Source organism: Lacerta agilis, chromosome 8 (assembly GCF_009819535.1).
Source record: "Lacerta agilis isolate rLacAgi1 chromosome 8, rLacAgi1.pri, whole genome shotgun sequence".
Classification (NCBI taxonomy): domain Eukaryota; kingdom Metazoa; phylum Chordata; class Lepidosauria; order Squamata; family Lacertidae; genus Lacerta; species Lacerta agilis.
Genome location: NC_046319.1, coordinates 52,026,289 through 52,048,846, shown reverse-complemented (window position 1 = coordinate 52,048,846; position 22,558 = coordinate 52,026,289). Strand labels below are relative to the sequence as shown.

Here is a 22,558-nt window from a genome sequence, read left to right as displayed (position 1 = left end):
TACTCCCTCACCTGGGGACTGGAAGGGGCATGTCTACTAACAAGTTACTAGGGAAAGCACTTGGTAGAATTCTTAGCCAGTGGGAATTCAGTCCTGTGTATAGAACATATTGTCCACAAATGGTCAAGTGGAAAATAGTTTTGTGATTCCCCGCTCTGCCCCCCCCCAGCCCAACACCCCAAGATTGGATCGCAAGTGTTCTGTTGCTTCCTTCCATGCCATCTGTCATTCAGTGCTCCACAACATCCATTCCCTTTCATGCTGTGTTCAGTTAACACTTTTGGTGTGTAGCAGCTGGCCTTGAGCCAGAGTGCAAGGTGCTCTGTCTTCTGTTCTGAATGGAGGACTGTGCCCCTCTTCCCTCTTTTTCCTTTAATGGTCTTTCCCTTTATATTTTAAACCTTGGGTGTGGACCTCTGTGTTTTTATACTTTCATAAAAGCACTTGGTATACCTTTAGGAACTGTGGCAATAATGAAAAGATTCTACATTAATGTGTTGGCACTGTCTCATTATCCTAAGAATTTGGATTATTGCAATATCCTCTGAGGCAGTGAGAGTGTGAGTGGATTCTCATCAAAGTATCACAACAGCTGATTGCACTGGTTGCCAATTTATTTCCAAGCAAAAATCAGTGTGCTGATGATTACCTTTAAATCCCTAAATGGTTTGGGCTCAGTCACTTTTCTTACCAACCTGCCTGCTCCATTAGATTTGCTGGGGAGGTTGTTGTTCTTCTTCCAAGGGTGGCTGAGATGCAGCTGGCTGGGATGTGGCTTTTTCTATGGATAACGGAACTCCCCATCTTGGGAGGTCCATTTGGCCTCTATACTTTCCACCACATGACCAAGAATGTTTTTCGTTCCAGTAGATGTTTGGCCTGCCAGGTTCTAGTTTTAATGGCAAACCGCCATAACAGCTTTCTTGTTTCTTCTAATAGGCAGGGGAGTGCCTTTCACTGGAAGGCTTCCAACCGTCTCTTAAATTAATGATACAGATGAAGGTTTCTGGCCATTGAACCCTGGGGTATGGTGCTGATTATGGCAATTGTCTAGAGAAGCCCTGCTGCGTGCAATAAGAGTTTTTGTATGCCAAGTCAGGGTCTTTGTTTTCATGTTCACTCTAGATGACTGCACCACTGCAAAGCCATTGTGTTCCCCACATTGTATAAAGTTCTACTTCCGGTTTGTTGTAGGACTGATAAATGTCCTTCAGGCACATCTGTACATGTACATCCCTGGATTTCAGTCCTATGGTTCTGTACTTGATGATGTGACTTTGGCCTAGCAAACATTTTCTGGGGAAGTAGTGAAGAGAGAAGGTTCAAAGTCCTTATCAGCCAAGGTTTGGCTCAGGGTTGCCATGACAATCACTGGCTCTCAGCCTAACCTCCCTCACAAGGTTGTTAAGAAGATAAACAGGTGGCCGTGTATGCCCCTCTGAGTTCCTTAGAGGAAGGGTGGCATAAAAACCTATTCAGTAAACAAATATGATAGTTATTCTTCTTCATTACAGATAGGAGACTATATCCAACCAGGTTCTACTCAGAATAGACTTATCGAATTACATGGACCTAAGTTACTCATGTCCAGTCGTTTTATTGGTTCTACTCTGAATAAAATTAACATTGGATAGAAACCATGGAACTTAGTTGACTGTTAAACAGTCGTGGATCTGCTGCATTGCTCTTCATTATCAGCTGGTATGAGTGTGCCAACTTTGATAATGATTAATGTAACCTTTTTGTCTTGTGTTTTCTTCCAGTGATCAGGAACCTCCTTATTCAATGATGACTTTGCATGAAATGGCTGAAACAGGTACCTCCCTGCTCTTGTGTGGCACTCCAGTTGCAATCTACTAAGAAACCGTTTAGCTCTGTAAAGAAGCTTAAGAGTCGCACTGCATGTTTATTTCCAAGTGTTGAGGCAATTTTACAGTGATTACCTAAATAATACTGCCACTTGACAATGAGCTTGGTAAAATTGTAATTAGCTTAATATGTGTACCTGTCTAATCTGGCTAAATTTATGAGGTATGCTGTTGCAAAATCCGCCTGCCAGCTGCCACGAGGCTAAAGCTAACAGGCTTATTTTGGTTTTACAGTGAGCTAGTAAACAGGCCTTGGAGTAACTAGGGGAATAGTTTGCTTCCAAATTAAAAGGAAAATGTTAATTAAATACTGAGGAACCTTGCAGGAGAAGGGAAGAGTGTCCCCAAATGTGTATTGATATCTCTAGACCAGTCTTCACCAACCTAGTGCCCTCCAGATATTTTGGGCTAAAGTTCCTGTCATCCCCATTCAGCATACCAGGTGGGTGAAGTTGGCTCCGGGCCACTATACCTTTTAAGCATTCTTGCCTGGAGCAACTGTAGATGTCTGAATTCCCCAGTTCTGGAGCTGCTTAAAATACCACACCTGCTCATGCAGCTGTGGTTTTAAGGAGCACAATTCCTAAAGATGTAACTGAAGACTTGAGAGTAACTCTTTAGAACAGCTAGAGGCAGATCAGTTTCATGTCTGATGCAGTGGATTTCCATGACACAAACAGTTTATCATCCTTTATTTTCCTCATAAAAAAATTATACCCCTTTAACTCTAAAAAGGACTCGAGCTACATTTCCCCTCCTTTAAATTCAGTGTCCAAAGTCCTTTGGACTTTATTACATGTAATTCTTCTAAATTGGTGCTGTACTTAACATGTGGGAAACAAAATAAAAGCATCTAGACAGTAATGTCAATTATGGCTCTGACGATGCCTTGCTCTGCAATGCAGCCTTTAGGCCTCAGTCACTTTGACTTTCCCCTACCTTCCTTGGTGAGGTACTTGAAGAAAATGTCACTAATTGATCAATTAAAATGTTCTTCAAGAGCAGAAACTTGTGAGAGTTTCCTGTTTCATTAGCAAGTTATAGATGATCTTTATACATAAATGATAAGAAATATAACAGCCTATTCACAAATTCCTCTCTGTGTCCTACTGTTGGAGAAGGAGACTGCTGGGAACCAGTTTGGGAAAGGCAGTGTGTACCTTTGTTGCATTCCATCTCCTGTGTGCCTTTCTTAAACTTAAGCCATAGTTTGAGAAGGAAGGGTGGTGTGTTTCTGATCTTTTGCCTCTTATAAAATAACTCTGGAGCTGGCTTTGCAAGAGATAATGTATTAAACCTCCATCCTACTTCACTAATCATTACCTACAGAAGCCAGTTCCTACATTCTGTTACAAATCAGTGTTCATACCAAGGGATGGAGGTTTTGCAGAGATGGATCTGGTTCAGTCATTAGTGGCTCCCATTAACTAAAGGAACTTCAGAGAGGGAGCAAAATCTCACCTTATTTCTATGCTATAGAAACTCATGGCATTGACTGTGCATAAACATCATGTTACAAAATGCAGCTGAATTTGTGACTTGCCTTCACTGAGAAGTGTTAATGCTCAGTGTTGGTGGTATTGTTATTGTTATTGCTATTTATTGTACTTATGAGTCTTCACTAGGTATTGCAGTTGAGTAAGAAATATGCATGTGTGAACTTGTCCTAACATTAATCCCTGGAGCTATGAATATTTGCCCTATCTCCAGGAGCTGAGTTTGTCCTGCTATTGCTGTCTAGATTAGCAGCTGCTTGTTAACTGTGCTGTGTTGTTCAGATGAATTGTTAAAATGCTAATGAAATCATACTTGTGATTCATGTATGATTATTGTCTCCATCTATTGTTACCAGTCTAAGACAGTTGCCTCTGTTTTGTGATTGACAGATGAAGGCTGGCTGGAAGTTGTCCAGTCCTTAATTAGAGTTATTCCATTAGAAGATCCTTTGGGACCAGCTGTTATAACTTTGCTTTTGGATGAGTGTCCATTGCCAACGAAAGTAAGTAAAGTAAATGCATGTAGACTTGGTAACCTTATTACAACAGCATGTAGCATCCCCTACTTTCGAACTGATTCTGACCAAACTTTTTAACAGTGAACATCTTAAGAAACAATATTTTCACATCAACAATTTCCTGAACAAAAGTTTCAAAACACAACTGAAAGTAATTGGATGGAAAGCTTGTCCTGGTGAGCACACACAGAGACACATGCAGAGAGTTGTATAAACACTCTATTGTCCAAACTGAGAATTCATGTATGCTCCACCATTTTGTAAAGATGCTGAATATATAGACTTTGTGCCCATAAATCTTTCTGTATGAACTATGAAATACATTAGAATATCTACAGGTATAGCAAGACTAGAGAAGTCAGAAAGAATTCTTTTTTCCCCTAGTGTGCATTGCTTAGTCAACTTTGTATAAGTGTACCATGAGACCAAAAGTTACACTGCAAAACCCAGGCACTTTAAGATTTCTCTTGGGCCCTCTCTCCTTCCAAAAATATGATTCATTGAGTCTCCTCTCATCATATGACTAAAGAAAGAGTTGAAGGAAACAACACGTTGCAGAATGGCTGGTGTGCTTTACTTTGGCCAAGGTTCTTAAATAGCTTATGCTGGATTTATCCCACTGGTTTCAGTGGCACAACTCCAGAGTGAGAGATTTTAGGATTGCAGCTATATATTGTTTTACAGTGAATTACTTTTGAAGGAGGAAGAAGTATTTCCTAACTTCTTAAAAACCTGTGACTACTAATTTAGTGTCTTGATAGTCCTTGCAGTTTTGTGGATGTGAGTTGCTGTTTTTCTAACAGAAGCTGTTAAACGAGGTTTTGCACATGCAAAAATAGGGAACCTATGTTTTTTCCCAGTGGTTACAATTTCTAATTTCCTGAATCAACAAATAACTTAAATTTTAATTAGAGTATCGTGGAGATAATTGGAGTATCCTATGGTTCTGTCTGGAGCTGAGATAAAGAGAAGGGACTGTGTCTCTCAGTGTTCTACTATTCAGTAGCATTTTAACTTGTCTTGTTTAGGATGCATTGCAGAAGTTAACGGAAATATTAAGTTTAAGTGGAGCTGTTGCTTGCCAGGATGCCTGTCATCCTGCCAAACACCGGAACACAACAGCAGTACTGGGCTGTTTGGCAGAAAAACTTGCAGGTAAGAAGGATTTTTAATGTTTTTATGTAACTGTGGGGGTTATTAACTTAGGCACCCTGCTTTGTTTTGTTCTAGATTCTCCCCTCCAGTCTCTGCTCAGGCCACAGGTGATCTGGTGTAAATACGTTGCGTGTAACTCCCATCATTATCAAGAGTACGCCCTCAATATCCTGGGGCAGTGCTTAGAACATTAACTCCCTGATTGAAATCAACAAGTCTTTAAAATGTTTTGTTCAGCTGCACCCAGGCACCCACAGCTGTGGTCTCCAGATCATCAATGATGCCCAGCAGGGTGTCTGCAATGTATTCTTCTACAGTAGGCAACATCTTTTTTATAAATAATGCTGGGAACACCAGAAAGCAAATAGTTCATCTTTGAAAGTAGTGTCAGGCTGTGTTGTTTTGCTGGAATGCACACTTACTGTTACGGGTTACAGTTGGGGGGGTTGCAATACACCTCCTGCTCTTCCTCCATTTGCATCCCCCTTACTAGGGGCAGTAAATACAAGGGGGCTGTACATACTTTGTGTAGTAGGGTGTGTGAAGTGTCCAGTAGGAACAATACTTGGCTGTCACACCTAGCGAAAATTGTGGACTCCTGCCTGCATCCAATATACAGCTGACTGCTGGAGGTTAATACTAACAACAAGGGGATGGATATTACCTTCATGGCATCTTGTGAACTTATCTGTGGACTCTAGCTTTCTGAGATCCTTTTAAGCACAGTACGATTGCATCTTACCCAAACCCTTGGAACTGCCCCTGTACAAGCATCCCTTGCCTTCTGAAGCCAGCACACTGAGTAGGCTTTGCCAGCTATGGTTGAAATTACACAAGTTACATGTGCTCAAGATGCAGTATTACTGTATTTTTTAAAAAATTGGCTTTTCCTGTTGTTGTTTTTAAAGCAAAACTAAATATACTTGGCTTCTTTCTTTCTTGCACAATGCCTTCTGCCTATAGAGCACAAGATATCAGGGAGGGCAGAGTTGTACATTAAGCTCTTTAGAAGTGACTTTTAAAAAATGTAATGCAGCAGCTTCGATGCACGTGTTTCATTTTTAGTGTTCTTGCAGGCCCTGCAAGTGTAGGTTTACTCAGCCAAGGGATCTTGGAATACTTGCTGCAGAGCTTGGTGAGTATCACAGTTTAATCCTCCTACAACGTTGTTCCTCTTTAAATGCTATGTCTCTTGTGTGTGAACATCAGAGGGACCAGGGTCTTGCATTTCATCCTGTTAATGTTTTGGGAGGAAACAGCTCCCAACATGGGGTCAAGCCTTCATCATTGCTGCCGCCGCCATCCTCCTTCTTCAGTAGTGAGTGTGTGTTGATGGGATGCATAGAAATGGGGAGGGGGCATTGCTGAGAGGTAGAGCACATACCTTGAATGCAGAAGGCCCCCCCCCCCGGTTTATGGTTAGGTGGACCAACTATCAGAATGCACAAGGCAGCTTCAGAAGTTGTTCATGTGGCGAAAGAGTCATGTGCTCACCTGCACATTTTTTCCTCTGGGCAAGCAGTGAAGAGTTCCCATCCCACCATCTGTAGGTGGTGGTGTGGATTTGCCCCTTTAGGAGCATTTATAAACTTATGGGCAACTTATTAATGTTTTTCAAGAAGAAAGCAATGTATAAAAAGTCTTAAATTAAAATCAAAATTGTAAAATCATTACATTGTTCTTTAGTACAATGGAAATTAATGAAAGAATATAATTTAGAAGCCGCAATTTTGTCTGGAAAGCTTTGAAAGGTTAAAAGAAATCTTTTTATAATGTGTTGACGGAAATGATAGGAGGTAGAGCATAGCTTCCCCTGCTAGACTTAATAGGTGGGAAGGAATTTCTTAGAAATTTCATACCTCTGTGGCCAAGTTCAGATGCCACAGTCCTGTCCTCCAAGCCATGGTTTGGAAGATCAGCAATACATCAGCATCAGCTCCACTCTCCTCAAGTCTCTCACACACATTTTTTGCTGTGCTTTGGCCTCTAGTTAGAGTTTGTTCAGATTCCTAAATCAAGAAGTCCATGATCAGCAGTAGCCTCCAAGCCACAGTTGCCAGATCTGAACATTACAGCAAACCACAGTTACAGGAAGCCTGTAAATGAAGGAGGTGGTTTGTGGGAGTCAGTGGCTTGTTTTCTGATCCTCTGAGTTGAGCCGTGGATATTTCCCTAATCCAGAACAGCTTCCTTCTTCCTTCTGCGTAGGACTTTGTGTTGGTGCTTGGGTCTCTAAAATAAGCCCTGTATTTAGACCATTCCTCTTATGACAAGGCATGAATGCTTTTGTCTTGAAGGTGCAATGTTTTTCCATGTATTTGACAAATTGGCTAAAGTTTGTTGTTTTCGGAGGTCAGTTTAAGGGAATACTGTATCCTTTAATTCTCTTGTTTATCTTAGGAGTTCCAGTCCCACCCAACCGTAATGCTTTTTGCACTAATAGCCCTGGAAAAGTTTGCACAAACAAGTAAGTGAGTTAGCTCAAAATCCATGGAAAAAACACAAGATGGCTCCTAGTAGTCTGTGTGGTGGACTCCCCCCCCCCAATACACACACTTCATTCATAAGCATGCATGTGGCACTGACAAGATGGCTTAGGCTTGCTCCAAGTGCTATGGAGTTCTTTATTGTGAACCTTCAGAGCCTGACAACTGCTCTCCCTCCTCTGCTCTCAGGCTCCACCTGAGATTTGGAGGGTGTTCTTAGTTGCCTGGAAGCAGCTGAGCAGCATGTCTGCTGTTGCAGCTTCCTCTAAAGAGAACACCAAATGACTGTGTGGTGTGGCAGGGCTGTTTAGTTGTGCCTGTGGTTTTGCATGTCTGCGCATGGTCCCAATATCCTGACAAGAGTTGCCTTGTTTTTAATGGAGGAACAGGCCCAAGTGATTCCCAACCAAGGGGCAGAGGGAGATCAAAACAAGTTTAGCCTTCAAACGGAGCCCTTTAGTGCCATAGAGTAGGGGTGGGGAGCCTCAGTCCTGGTGGCCAAATACAGTCCTCCAAGCCTCTCTATGTAGCCCTCGGGCCTCTCCCCAGACCATACCCTCTTTCTCCATCCCTGCTTTCCACCCTCCTCGAGTGCTTTTGCTTGCCTGGAATGCATCTTTGAACTCTGATAAAGCCTGGGTAGAGAATGGAGAGGGGCGTGAGTGTGTGTAGGATGTTGCCTACTTGGGCTGAAAAAGTTACCCACCCCTGTCAGGTAGCAAGGGTGTGGTGTTAGGAGGGCAGGGAAGAAGAAATGGTGTCTGCAAAGGCCCTCTTGGAAAAGGAGCTTTGCTTAGCTAATCATCACATGGCCAGTGACATAAGTTGCACTGACTGCATAAATGTTCCTCTTTGAGAAAGAGAGAGGAGAAACTAATGTTATTGCTTTTGGATACTTAGAAAACGATATGTTTAAGCATGAACAAGCTTTATTTCTGGTGAAAGTTTTTTTTTTGACAATCCTCACTTTGTGTTACCATTTTAGGTGAAAATAAAATGACAGTTTCTGAAACGTGCATCAGTGACCAGCTAGTCTTGTTAGAGAAATGGACAGATAATCCAGACTACTTAAAACGCCAAGTTGGATTCTGTGCCCAGTGGAGTTTAGACAATCTATGTAAGTAAGAATTAATCTGTGAGATTCAAAAAATTTATTTAGTATTTAAGCAAACTTTGACTGCTAAGGTGTAATGTAGCTTTCAGAATTCGAAAGCGGAAACTTCCTTGATAAAACCAGCAATGTTATGTGCATGTACTGCTACTGAACTCGGGTCACTTAATCCAGAGGCAGGATAACTCAAAGGTGGAGGAAATTTGGGAAATGCCTAGGGGTAGCTACCTAACGTATTAGGGGGCCTTTGAGCACTCAGAGAACTGATTCTGCCTGCACTTCACAGTGTAGCAGTTTTGTACATTTTAGCCTTGAGGTCAGGTAAGTCTGTCAGAGCAATTTTCACAGAGGGAGCTAAGTGAGGTGTACAGTTATTATGGGTGTGACTTGCTGTGGAGAGTTTATGGCCCCAAGCAAACATCTGCCTTGCATTGTCCTCCTTCCAGCAGGAAGTGCACTGGTGAAAACTTTCTTTGTTGCCCAGACACTTTTTTAATCAGTTTAATTTAGCCATCCCTTTAGAAAAGTAGTGGGAGACTGTGGCCCACTTCACAAGTTGACCTGAATGTGCTGTTATGTAACTCACCTTAAGCGCGTGGGTGGAAGTTGCAGAGGCCACCCGGAGTGATATGGAAGCATCCACAAGACAGCAGTAACCACATTGCTGTGGGTGATATATGAAAGAAATCCATGGTGATTATAGGCTTCTGCTTCTGCTTCTGCCACCATTGTGTTCTCTTTGGGTTGCTACTTCCCTTGAGTCTAGAATCTAGTCTGTGGCAAAAGCTTGGTTACTGTTCAAAGTCTAAAAAGAGGAATGCCTTTGGGGGGGGGGGAGTCATTAAAATTTGAACTTGTTTGGCTTTGATGCAGCAGCCCACTTGTTAGTGGGAGTAAGTCACAGGTAACATTTGAATACTTGTGCTCATGAAAGAGCTTCACTGACTTCCAGCAAGTTCCTGCGTGCAATTTAAAGGCCTGGTTATATTTTTAAAGGTCTAAATCAGGGGTGGGCAAACTTTTTTTGACTCCATAGGCCGGATCCTAATCAGGATCTGACTTGCAGACCAAATTTTACAGGTGGGCAGGGCCTTTTACAAATCTCTTTCTCTACGCTCCCAATTGCAGGGGCTTAAAAAGGGAATAGGAAGAGGCTTGCAAAAGACTTTTGGGAATGCAGGAGCTGTTTCAGAGCCTTTGCAAAAAGCCTTTTTGAAGTAGTTTGTAAGCAGGGCTTGCTATAAGTGTTGAGCAGCTCATTGGTGTTTGCTTCAAGCCCCACTTTGAGCAGGGATTGGCTACAGTACAGTGTTCCCAATTTGGAATTTCACCAATGCTTGCTGTCACCATTGATCAGCGCAGAGAGCAAGGCTCGCTTGTCAGGGACATTCAGGAGCACCCTTTGAGGCCTCCAATTGTACCTTTGCAGCTGCATATCTAGCTGCTCCCCAGCTGACATCATAAGCGACCTCAGATGTGAAAAAGGTGGGCATGGTTCGAGGAAAACTGCCTTTCAGGCCAAATTGGATCTAGCCTAATTTGGTCCTTGCACCCAAACTTTCATATGCCTGTACTACAGGGTGGTCTGCCGGATAGTCCCTTTAATGAAGAAGAGGTACATAATTTTCCACAGTTCCCAGTTCCTGGCCATCACCCCTCCTCAGCATTCTGAGAATTTCAATATTCCATCTTTGACAAGTGTAGCAAAAATTCCATTTAATGAATGAAGTATAGTGGCAATTTAATTTATTATTTGTATAAATTTAACTTTATTCTAACTGGTAAAGTATCTAATGTGTTCCCTGATTGGGGACTTCCTTCTCGGTCAAATTCCAGACCATTTGATCAAATTGGTTAATTAATGCTCTACAGTAAGTCGTATCCGGTGAACAGATACATTTGATTGCCAGGTCCATGTTTTGCAATATTGGGACTTCTACTACAGTTACAACTTCTAAATATGTATCTTTTTGCAGTTTTGAAAGAAGGCAGGCAGTTTACATACGAGAAAGTTGATTTGACCAACATAAATGCCATGCTGAATAGTAACGATGTCAGTGAATACCTTAAGATCTCACCACGTGGGTTGGAGGTAAGTTTTGGTGCTTAATTCCATCATATTTTTATGTGCTCTACCCTTCCCCAAACAGTAAGAAGTTTCAGTAGTAGCACTATTTGGGTTTCATTTCCCTTTGGAAGAGAGGACACGAGACTTCACTCTCTTTGAGATAATAATATAGCCCATAAGTCAAACCAAGCCATTTTATATGGTTTTTTAATTTTTTTAATAAACCCAGCTGAAATAGCAGAAAGAGAGGAAGTTTAGCACGAGGTTTTAATCAGTAATTAATAAGGTGGTGAGATCAAAGGGGATACAGTAAGACTTACAAATCTTTAGAGACCAACTCAGTTTGTTCTAGGTATAAGCTTTCGTGTACATGCACAAATCTTAGATGCAGATCTAAGGTGCTACTGAACAATTTTTAAATTTTTATTTTATATATTTCGACTGCGTCAGACCAACACGGCTACCAACAAATCCTGTTTCAGAATGTACCTATTCATGATCCTGGTGAACTTATTAAAATGGACTACAAAGCCTGCATTCAGGATCTGGAATATACATATCACAACCCTGTATCACTTGCTGTCAATTTGGGAAATAATTACTGGTTTGCATTATTTGCAAATATGCAAACAAAGCATGAGGGAGGGCAAGCAGGTGCCCCTCCTGTAAGGCAGCATTGGATTCCCAGAGAGTCATGTGTGTAGCACACGCAAGGCTCCACCTGACTTTGTAGCAGACTCCAGACATAAATTCTCAGCTGTCTGTGTTTACAGAACAAAACAGAACAAAAGCAAGCCTTTTTCAGAGCACACCTGCAGGGCACTTAGTCTCACATCTTCACCCCTGCAGGTGAGTTACCTATTCAGTATTAAATGTAGAATTGGTTTCTTCTGAAATATGAGCCTGTTGCCTCAAAATGGAGCTGAGAACTTACAAGGATTTAAATTCCTCCTGCTAGGGCCAGGTAGCTGTTGGCTTTTGGAAGGCAAGCATTTATTTATTTTTCTTTTGGTTTGTTCATTAGGCCCGATGTGATGCGTCGTCTTTTGAAAGCGTTCGATGTACTTTCTGTGTGGATTCTGGAGTTTGGTACTATGAAGTCACAGCCATTACTTCTGGGGTGATGCAGATAGGATGGGCTACCAAAGACAGCAAATTCCTCAATCATGTAAGTGCCACTTTCTGCCATAGGAACCTACTCATTAAGTTGGATCGGTCTTGGAGTCTCTTTTCTGGGTCCCTGTCACCTTTGGAAGAGAGGCAGACCCTGGGAGCCAGATAGAAGGCCTCTCTGGGGCACTAAACTTGTGGAACCAACCTGCTGGGAGATGTTTATCTGGTTCCAACACTGACATCTTTGCAGAAACCATGTGAAGACTCTGATTTTTCTTGCAACTTTTGGTTTAAATGGGCCCTCCAGATGTTTTGGGCTGCAGCTCCCATCAGCCCCAGTCAGCACAGGTTGGCAAAAGTTGCAGTCTACAATTACAGGGAAGGTGTTTCACTGAAGTAAAAATGTTGTATAGGGTTAGATGCAAATACCTTGATATGGTGGGGAGAGTTGGTGTTGCTGGAGAAAAAGGTAGATGAGAGCCCCTCTTCACCTTCCCTAGCAGCACAACTGTACATTTAACTGTATTTTAGTTATCAGTTATTGCACAGCACTTTAATGCCAAAATATGCACTGGTGTTTGGTGCAATGACTGGTGCAGGTGGGATTTTCTTAACCTTAAGCAAGAGAGCCAGAATATCCCACCTGTTTGCCTGCTCCCTCCTCTTCTCTCCTGCACAAATCCAGCATAAATTCAGTTGTAGCATTGCATTTGCACCAAATTTAGCTTTTTACTAGGTTTTAAAGGTGATTTTGCAATTTCAGAGAGTGTCGGGGAGCCATAGCCTATGGATCTTTCCCCTTCTGGAATTCACCCAGTGTATGATCACACAGCAGGAAGCAATTCTGGGTGAGAGAAGCCCTGAGTCTGTACTTGCAAGAGGGCATAAATGTGCCCAGTGTAGTCCAACTGTGGACCACATATTCTAAAATACATTCAGATCTCACCCTTAAGAAAGAACATACTGATACCCCCCCATGTGCCTGTGGCTGTGCAAAATGGTTGAGAAGCTTTAAAAACAAGATTACCACAAGTATTGTCATGTCTCAAGAAAAATAAATGCTGTATTCTATCTTCCCTGAAGGAAGGTTACGGTATCGGGGACGATGAGTACTCCTGTGCATACGATGGCTGCCGGCAGCTGATCTGGTATAATGCCAGAAGTAAACCACATTCCCACCCGTGCTGGAAGGAAGGTACTCCACCCATCTTGTTGCAGTTGTTGCTGTTGTTGTCTTCATTTGCTGGGAAATTGTTCTAGCACTCCGCAGAGGGGAGCAAATGTGCCACTTTAGTAGCTTAGATTCCCTTCTACCCTGTCTCCTACCATTGTAGGTCACTGTGAGTGAAGAGTCATTTTTAACCCGGGTGGCATGTTCCCTTCGCAGCAACCTTCTGAGGGCCACATGCTATTGGTGGGTGCGGCCAGAAGCAAAAGTGGACAGAACCTACCTTTGTGCAGTAGGCTAGCTTCTATACACACACACTTCTCTCTGTCGTCCATTCGGGCAGGCCAGAGTCCAAGGTTCACCAGAGTTCAAGGACACATTCCAGCTAGGCAGAAACACTAGGAGAGCATGGAACAAAGTCAGTGAGGGCCATGGCCTAGGGAAAAGAAGGTATGGCTGGCACATGTGTGTGGCCTGCAAAGAATCCCAAGAGACATGGAAGAGGGTCACATTTGGGCCTCCCAGGCCCAAGGTTCCCGTCTCCTGTTGTAGATGTCAGATTGGAAAGGCTAGGCTGCAAACTTTCTTTCAGTCCTCACTACATGCAGGAATGGTTTTCTATGGGGGGGGGGGAGCATTCAACTGTCCAGTTCCCCACCTGTAACCTGAACTGGTACAATCTAGGGAAAGGCTTTTATTGTTGGACTCTGCTGAACTAGTTCTAAGTTGGGATCCTTCCATGCCACTGAAGAAGAAACAAGTGTAGCCAGGAAAGGATCTTGACTAGGCTTCCTCAACCTCGCCCCTCCAGATGTTTTTCAGACTACAATTCCCATCATCCCTGACCACTGGTCCTGCTAGCTAGGGATCATGGGAGTTGTAGGCCAAAAACATCTGGAGGGCCGAGGTTGAGGAAGCCTGATCTTGACTGAAATTGAATTTTTGGACATTGGAGCAGATGGCCCAGGGATTCAAGGGATCTCTTTCCCAGGTGATTCTTTCGGGACATGTCTGTACATCTGCTTCCTGTGCTTTTAGCTGGGTGCTTCAGCAGTAAACTAGAAGCACAGGAAGCCTTTCCTGGAAAAACCAAATGTCCCCTCTTCCTTCCCTCAGACCCCCACCCCAGACACTCTTATTGCTGCTCTCACACTGCCAGTCATGCAAATTGCACATCCAGTATTGACATCAACATACTCTCAGGGGTAAAGATTGCAGGGGAGCAGCATGATATGTACATGTTGGTGTCTGCACTGCAAACTCAAGGCATAACTGCATTTTTCAGCGCATATTTACAACATGTTTACTTTTGTTTCTGATGCGCATCCAATCCCTGGGGTTAATATTTTAATGTGCTTCAGTTCTCTTGATCTTATCTGCATTATGTGGAATCTGTGTAGCATCAATTCATCCTGCATTTGGGTAAAGAGGAGCACAAAGTTTCCTTCCTCCAGGAGTCAGCCTCAGGAACATACTTTTTATTTCATAAAATGTTTACACCCCTTGATCATAAAAACAAAACAAAAACACAAAGAAGTTTACAAAAAGATTTTTTAAAAACCAATAACAATTCGCAACAATAGTTTAAAACTTACAAAAAGTTCAAATACTAATGTCTGCTTCCTTTCCCTCCAGTGTGAATTCTCCCCTCTGCAATTTTAACCATAGTTTAGAGTTACAGGTGTTATAACTCTATTTGGTGCTAACCAGAACTCCCCTCTTATCCAGGGTTTGAAGAAGGTTTACCAGCCCTGGTTAAGATTGAGCCTGGTTTTTGTTAACCATTGTTATGGATACTATAGGTGAAACTGCAAACCATAGTTACAAGCTGATGAGGGACGTGACATGGGATTCATGTGAGGGAGAAGCCTCTGTTCCCAAAGTTGGTTTTCAGTTTGCAAACCACAGTGTGCAGAAATCGGTGCTATATCCTCATCAGGCCTTTGAATACTTGCTGCAAGGTTTAAGGGTTGCAAACAGGATTAAAGATAACATAAAGGAGGAGAGGAGGCATTTAAACAGAGGTTGGGTGGCCCTCTGTCAGGGATTATTTAGCTGTGACTCCTGCATTGCAGGCAGTTGTACTAGATGACTCTCGGGTAACTCTGCAGTTATATGAAAAGGGACTGGTGTAAGTTTACTCATATGGAAAGGTTGTTCCCCACCCACTGTATATACCACGTTACTATTATTATTTTTTGGCGGGGGGTGCTAGACAGATATCCAACAACCCCATTTTTTTCTTCAGGTGATACAATAGGATTTTTGCTGGACCTACAAGACAAGAAAATGATCTTTTATTTAAATGGGAACCAGCTTCCTGCTGAGAAGCAAGTCTTTTCTTCCGCTGTGTAAGTATGTGGCCTTTGTGAAAGCAGAGAAAATTAATAGCAAGCTTTTAAGACCCAGATAACAATAAAATAAAGTCTAAATGGCCAGGGGAACATAAAACCACACTTGCCAGATGCCATAAGAACAACAGAATAGGGCACCAGATGTACCTCTTTATAGAGAGCATTCCATAACTGAGGTGCCACCATTGAGAAGACTTTCTCTCTGGGAGGCACCTGCCTCACCTAAGATATGGGGTACCTGGGGAAGGCCCTCAATAGAACATATAGGTTAGATACATACAGAGACAGGTGGCTCTTCATATGCCCTTGTACTAAGCCATAAACAGCTTTAAAGGTCAAAGCCAACATGTTGACTCGATGACTGGATGCCAGTTCAACTGGTGCAACACCTGTATAATATGATTGTAATGCCAGTTTCAGTTAGTAATCTAGCTGTCACTAGAACTTAGCATTTATTTATTGCATTTATATCCCACCTTTCCTCTAAGGAGCTCGTAGTGGCTTACACACGCCTCCCACTCTCCATTTTATCATCACAACAACTCTGAGGTAGGTTAGACGTGAGACAGCGTGACAGACTCAAGGTCGCCCAGTGGGCTTCATGGCTGAGTAGAATATGAACACTGGTCACTCACATCCTGGTTTAGTACTCTAACCACTACACTACTCTGGCTCCAGCATTGTTTCCAAAAACTCTTCAAAGGCAGCCCTACATGGAGTGGGTTACAGTAGTCTTAAATTGTAGATTGCCAGAACATGGATCATAGATGCTTTGCTATCTCTGTCCAGGTACAGCAGGCCCACCAGCCTACGCTGATAAAAGCTACTCGGTGCCACAGGAGCAAACTCGTGGATCTCAAGCAACCTCCCCAAGCTGTATAACCCTGTTGCTTCAGGGGGAGCACAGTCCTGTGTATTACAAGATGAACATTGCTCCCCTGATTTGATATGATTTGATAATAGACTGTTTGAAACTATACCTCTTGCTTTCCCCCAAGCATTGTAGAAATGCTATAACCTTGGAGAATGCCCACAAACATTCTAATTGTTCAGGAGGAATAGGTTGACAAATCTGCAGCAGTGGGTTGACCATGCTGGAGACTAGAGTAAATCACAGAAGTTGGATAGTTGAAAGAGTAATGTCAGGGATAGAGTGAGCAGTGTGCTCATAAGCAGAGATATTATGTGAAGAGGTTTGAGAGGCAAATTACACAGCGGACCAAGAAGTGGAAATCTGAGTGAGCAAAGAGTGGAATTCAGGCTGGGTATTGGAGGCAGGCAGGCAATAGATGTGCAAGGGGCCTGTTTGAAGCTGCATGTTGAGGATCCAAGCAAAGGGGGGCGTTCTTCAATCTGCAGCCCATCTACTTGGGCTAGCCAGCCCTTCCTATCCCTAACTAGAAAACAAGCCATGACTTGTAGTAAAGACAGCATGGTGTAGTGGTTAGTGTGTTGGACTAGGTCCTTGGAGACAAGGCTTCAAATCCCCACTCAGCCATGAAACTCACTGGGTGACCTTGGACCAATCCGTTCTGCACACCTGGATGATTCTACAAGTCATGGATATTTCTCAGTCTAATAGAAAGTGGCACTGTGTGTCAGATGCTTTGCATGGTGGTGCTCTAATATTATTCTCCCTTGACTTTGCAGGTCTGGCTTCTTCCCTGCAGCTAGCTTCATGTCTTATCAACAGTGTGAGTTCAACTTCGGAGCAAAACCCTTCAAATATCCACCATCAGCTAAATTTAGCACCTTTAATGACTATGCCTTCTTGACAGCAGAAGAGAAAATCATTTTACCAAGGTAATATTTTCTGCTTGTCAATGCATAGAACTGAAGGCCGAGATTACAGTCTTGTTCTTTGTAGGTTTTGACCCATCTGGATATGATAAATAAAGGATATCCTGTGAAGTTTTTACAGATGTGAAGTTTTATCAAAAGCCTGTAGTTTCACACACTGCAGCCTTTCACAATGGAAGAACCACTTACCGTATTTTTGCAGACACACCTGACCATAAGATGCACCTAGTTTTTAGAGGAGGAAAACAAAAAAATATTATGAATCAAATGTTGTACTAAACTATTTAATAAACTACTGGTATATCAGAATAATATTTCAACCATGCAAAGTGAACAGCAGTCAACAGTGGCATTAAGAACCATCATCATTGTCATTAACAAATGAAGAGAAATTTTATCCCCTAGTAAGGGGGACAGGCAATGGAAATATGAGCTTCCCACATTGAGTCGCTTAGATCTAAGAACTGTATGGTTTGGTCCTACACAATTATTTTAATAAAGCCAAAAGAAGTGGGACTTTCTTCCTTTTTGTTCATTGCAGAGAGTTCTGGGGGCTTTCATATAAGGGAGGAATGAGGGAGAAATCTGATTCATTTCCCATTTAAAGTCAAATCTACCGAATTCAAACCTTCGTACACAACACAAGGACCAAACCACAGTCCACCCTTCAAATTTCACACTTCTGCAAAGAAAGGCATTACTGTCCCAGTAAGACCAGTGGCAGAGGGAAGGTCTTGCGTGGTGGCACATCGCCTGTGGGAATGTGGGACGTCGCCCACACGAGCCTCATCCCCATCCCAATGGGGCGGCCAAGCGTGGGGGCGGAGGGATTACACGGCTCCCGCTGCGCTTGCTTTACACCCGTGTAAGCGGTTCCTGTCCCGCTTTGCTGCTTTAAAGCAAGCCACGGAGGAGGGAAGGAAGCAGAGCCATGGCTCCCATCCGTCTGTCCCTCCTCCGCGCAGCATTCGCTTCATAAGGCGCACAGACATTTCCCCTTACTCTTTAGGAGGAAAAAAGTGCATCTTATGAAGCGAAAAATACGGTAACCTCAGGACTGTTTTGTGCGTTGATTGTAGAAAATGAGGCTTGAAAATGGAACGTGGGAAATGCTGGATACCTGTCATTCTGAGAGTTGTATCTGGGGCAAATTTAGGTACAGATTATTGCATGAGAATGAATCATGTAAACAAAAGCCAACTTTCATAGATCAAATTAGTTTTGTGCAATTTATCCAGTTTATTAGGGGAATGAGAGAAAGGCTAGTTGGGAAGGGGAGCTTTCCATATTCTGCCTAGACCCTCCCCAACTATAAGGGGTAACAACTTCTTCCAGTGGTGGTGGCTCTAAACGAGAAATTTAGATCTTCCAGATGCCCAATTTCATGCTTAGTATCAAATCTGTGTGCTTGTTTGATAAACTAGTGGATATGCAGAGCATTAATTCTGCAGTGGCCTTAGCTAACAGAATTGAATAAATTGTTAATTGAATTTGTTGTTGTTGTTTCCATTGCTGCACATACTAATTCACAGATATTAAAGTGAGATTCACTGTTGTGTAAGGTGATCATGTCCATAGTCAAATACATTTGATAGGAGCAGGATCCCTTGAAACTGTTTCTTTGAACTGAATATATAAATAGTATTTTTCACCTGCTGATTTTTCCTCTTCAGACATAGACGACTGGCCTTGCTAAAACAAGTGAGCATTCGAGAGAATTGCTGCACTCTTTGCTGTGATGAAATAGCAGACACAGAACTCAGGCCATGTGGTCACAGGTATGGTGGATAATTACTCCTTTTATTTATCATGGTTTTGTAGCTTCCCCTGTCTTACGTGCCCTAATATGATAAGTTGTAATTGGTCTGGGGGTGTGTGTGTTATTATTTATTTAATTTGTATACTGCCCTTTATCCAAGGTATACAGGGTGGTTCACAACATAAAAATTCAAAATGAGAAGACAAAATACACAATAAAACAAAAACAAACCAATAAACGCCCCCCTCTCACAAACACATTTAAAAGACTACACCTCCATTCCCACAACAAAAATGAATGGACTTGTTTGTCTGTTTGTTTGGGGGAGCGCAAAGACATTTCTGTTGTTCCTGATGAGGAGTTCTGTGTAACTTAAATGTTTGCATACTATTGCCTGGGCAGAAGTTGCCCTAGTAACCCATCTTATATCGTTGTCCTTCTTTTAGTGACTTGTGCATGGAGTGTGCCTTGCAACTAGAGACGTGCCCTTTGTGTCGACAAGAAATACAGACTCGGGTCCGACAGATCGCTCACATTTCATGACACGTGGGGAACTGTATCTCGTGAACTTCCCTCTGATCCATTCCATTCAGCGCTAAAAGGGGAAAAGGCAGCTCTGACTGAGCCACACACAAGCTGAGAGCCCCAACTGTGGCCCACTTTCACGCTGAACAGTAGACGGAAACCTGTTAAGTCACCCTGCTGCCTCAGAGCTGTGGAATGTTCTTTTAGCAGAAATGAAAGTTGGCGGTGAGACTTGAGCTACCTGTTGGTTTGTCTCCGACCAAGGTGGCTGGAGAGTATGCCTCTTAAGTTTATCCCCTGTCCACTCTTCCCATTTTCCTTTCTTCCGCTGCTCCTTCCTCTTGCCCATCACATGTCAGCAGTTTTGCACTGGAAACATAAGGCTCATAATCTCCTCTAATGGGAGCATATCTGTCTTCTAAAGCCTTTATTTCAGCAGCCGTCACACATTTAAAAACAACACCAATATTTCTTGGTTAATGTAGCTTCCTGCTGGTCAGAGACCCTCTGTATTTTGGACTGTTGACCTGAAAATGTTCAGACTTGAATTCTACATGAAGAAACTGATTTGTAAAGGAGGTGTTGAGATTCTAGAAGAATCCAATTTTTTTTAATAACTCTGTGATTCCAAAGAACATTGATTCTTCCACCACCACCTTTTTTTAAAACTGCAGAAAACTGCATTTTCATTCATAGTGTTTCTAGTTCCTTCAATTTCAGTACCTACATTGTTGTCAAAAAAAGAAGTGATTTTCAGGAGGGATTCTTATAACTACAGTGCCAGACTGGAGATAGCTTGTTATTCTGGGTATTTTAAAAGGTACCATTGGTTTCTCTTCTCTCTTTTTAAATTCAGTATTTGTTCTTGCAAGTTCTGTATGTTTGGAAAGTATTGAGCTATAGAACTCAAGATCTGGAAAGAAAATGTGGAGAAACTCTGTTAATATTGTTTTGAAAGAAATACATGTGGTTTGAATAGCAAGTCAGCCTAGGTTGACTAAACTACCGTTTCATTTACATAGGCTCTAACAAACTTAGTCTGCCAAGTTCATACCTATCCACTTGGCAAAATGTGGGAAGGAAGGACACACAATGCAACTTCTAGGGTTGCACAAACCAATATCAAAAAGCTCATAGGGGCAATGTACATATTGTGCCTCTGTGCAAGTGCAGAAAAATCACTAAAATCAGCTGTGAGAATCTCAGCCTTAAAGGAAAGAGAGTAAGTTTCTACTTATGGTTGCAAGGTACCTTTGGAAGGATATGTGAATAATGTCTGTTGAATTCTTAAGATGTCTAGACATTGTTGAATCACATTTCCAGTGGTTCAGGATGGGGCTTCAGTTTCCCATCTTAATTTTTAGAGTGCTGAATCCAGCTTTTCTTGATTCATTAAAAAACAAAAAGCAGTTGCAACAATTATTTATTTTATTAAAATTTGCTATCCGCTTTTCTTTATAAAGGAATTCCAAAGCTGGGTACAATACCAATGAAATACAATAAAAACATAAACTGGGATAGCTCAGTTGGTCGAGCGTGAAACTCTTCTCAGGGTTGTGGGTTCGAGCCCCGTGTTGAACAAAAGATTCCTGCATTGCAGGGGGTAGGACTAGATGATCCTCATAGTCCCTTCCAGCTCTGCAATTCTTTGCTCAAACAAACAATAAAACAGTAACGTCAGCTGAGAGCACATAAACAGTTTAATAATACCTGTTTACAAAGTGTAGCAACATAGATAACCCAAAACCTGGGTGAACAGTACATCTTCAATAGTCACTGAAAGCTGACAACTCAGTGCCAGGCAAGTCTCCACATAGTCTTATCCATGGCCCTGCCCAGTTTTCAATTAGTAATTTGTACCCCTAAATATGTTTCTTTGGAAAAGAACCTTCAGTTGAACTTTCAGCTAATAGACTGGGGTCCTTGCAAGTGGTTCTGTCTTCTCAGATGGGTTTTGGTCTTTCATCTTTCTGAACCGAAACCCTTCTCATTAGGTGTCAAAACACTATTGAACCTGCAAGGAGTTTTAAAAGCTGTGACAGGAAATGCAAAGTTCTGATCTGTATTTTCCTGATGGACCAAGACCACGAGGAAGCGTAATTTCCTGAGCCCCATGGAAGATTGAGTTCACCTTAGGCAAGAAGTCAGGGTCGGGTCATAGGACCATATTGCCCAGGTGGCTGATAAAGAGTTCCTTCCAGACCAAGAGGACCCTGAGTTTCCCCACTTTTGTTGCTGAGCTCCCTGCAGTAGATGGAGTGCAGTGGTTTTAAGGGTGAGGCTACAACAGCCTTGAAAACAAGGATAATTTCAGCTCTGGAACCCAGGTGAAAAATGAGCAGAGCCTCTTGGAGGAAACATGCAACCTGTGAATGTTTGGCCTGCAAGCAGCCTCCATGTGCTGCAATAACACTACCCAGAATGGTGCCTGCTGCTTGAGTGCGTTGGGGGCCAGGCCCTGGTCTAGCCTATAGGAATTCAAGAACACTGGGTGCACATGCATCAGCAGAGTGGACTTGCTCTTGCATCAACTTGTTGAAGACTTTCTATGGCATCTCGTAAATTTGATTGGTGGAGAGCCTTTGAGAGGCAAGGATAGTCTGTTTCACCCAGGGGAGAGCCACAGCTTAGCAGTACAGCATCTGCTTTGCATTCAGAGGGTTCCAGGCTCAATCCCTGGCATATCAAGGTAGGGCTGGAAGAGACAACTGCCTGAAACCTGGGGAACTGCCACCAGTGTAGACAATACTGAGTTAGAGGGACCAATGGTTTGGCCTGGCATAAGGCAGCTCCTTATGTATCTTACCCAAGTATCCTCCATGTATTGGCACGTGCCACTTGGTATCCAGATCCAGCATTTTCATCTCCATATTAATCTAGGAAAGTATCTCCAGGTGTATTGGGGGGGGGGGCTGTTGCCCATGACAGCCCTTCATTGGGCTACCAGCCTGGCAGGCTTTGTTTGGACTGATGTCCCTGATTCAAGACCATTCTCCTTAGCCCCTGCCCAAGCCCTCTTCCTGCATTCCTAGCAGGATGCAGAATGGTGCCCTTTCAAGAATCATTGCCTTCAACGTGGTTCCTGCAGAGATACCCTCTTAGTCATCCTTGGAAGAGGAGATAAGATGGTTGTACAA

The 22,558-nt window shown here is 42.7% G+C and overlaps 1 protein-coding gene across 2 annotated transcripts in view; it reads left to right on the top strand.

Moving 5' to 3' along the window:
• RSPRY1 (ring finger and SPRY domain containing 1) overlaps nucleotides 1-20,840 on the top strand; it is a 37,525-nt gene extending 16,685 nt beyond the window's left edge. For both annotated transcript variants that reach the window (XM_033157450.1, XM_033157451.1), the window contains exons 3-15: nucleotides 1,764-1,816; nucleotides 3,755-3,867; nucleotides 4,911-5,037; nucleotides 6,114-6,172; nucleotides 7,438-7,504; nucleotides 8,509-8,640; nucleotides 10,611-10,726; nucleotides 11,727-11,870; nucleotides 12,899-13,010; nucleotides 15,232-15,334; nucleotides 16,988-17,140; nucleotides 18,811-18,915; nucleotides 19,343-20,840. In XM_033157450.1, the coding sequence (XP_033013341.1) occupies nucleotides 1,764-1,816; nucleotides 3,755-3,867; nucleotides 4,911-5,037; nucleotides 6,114-6,172; nucleotides 7,438-7,504; nucleotides 8,509-8,640; nucleotides 10,611-10,726; nucleotides 11,727-11,870; nucleotides 12,899-13,010; nucleotides 15,232-15,334; nucleotides 16,988-17,140; nucleotides 18,811-18,915; nucleotides 19,343-19,439 (1,381 nt within the window). In that variant the 3' untranslated portion in view covers nucleotides 19,440-20,840. The remainder of the gene's footprint in view (nucleotides 1-1,763; nucleotides 1,817-3,754; nucleotides 3,868-4,910; nucleotides 5,038-6,113; nucleotides 6,173-7,437; nucleotides 7,505-8,508; nucleotides 8,641-10,610; nucleotides 10,727-11,726; nucleotides 11,871-12,898; nucleotides 13,011-15,231; nucleotides 15,335-16,987; nucleotides 17,141-18,810; nucleotides 18,916-19,342) is intronic.
• The last annotated feature ends 1,718 nt before the right edge of the window (nucleotides 20,841-22,558 follow it).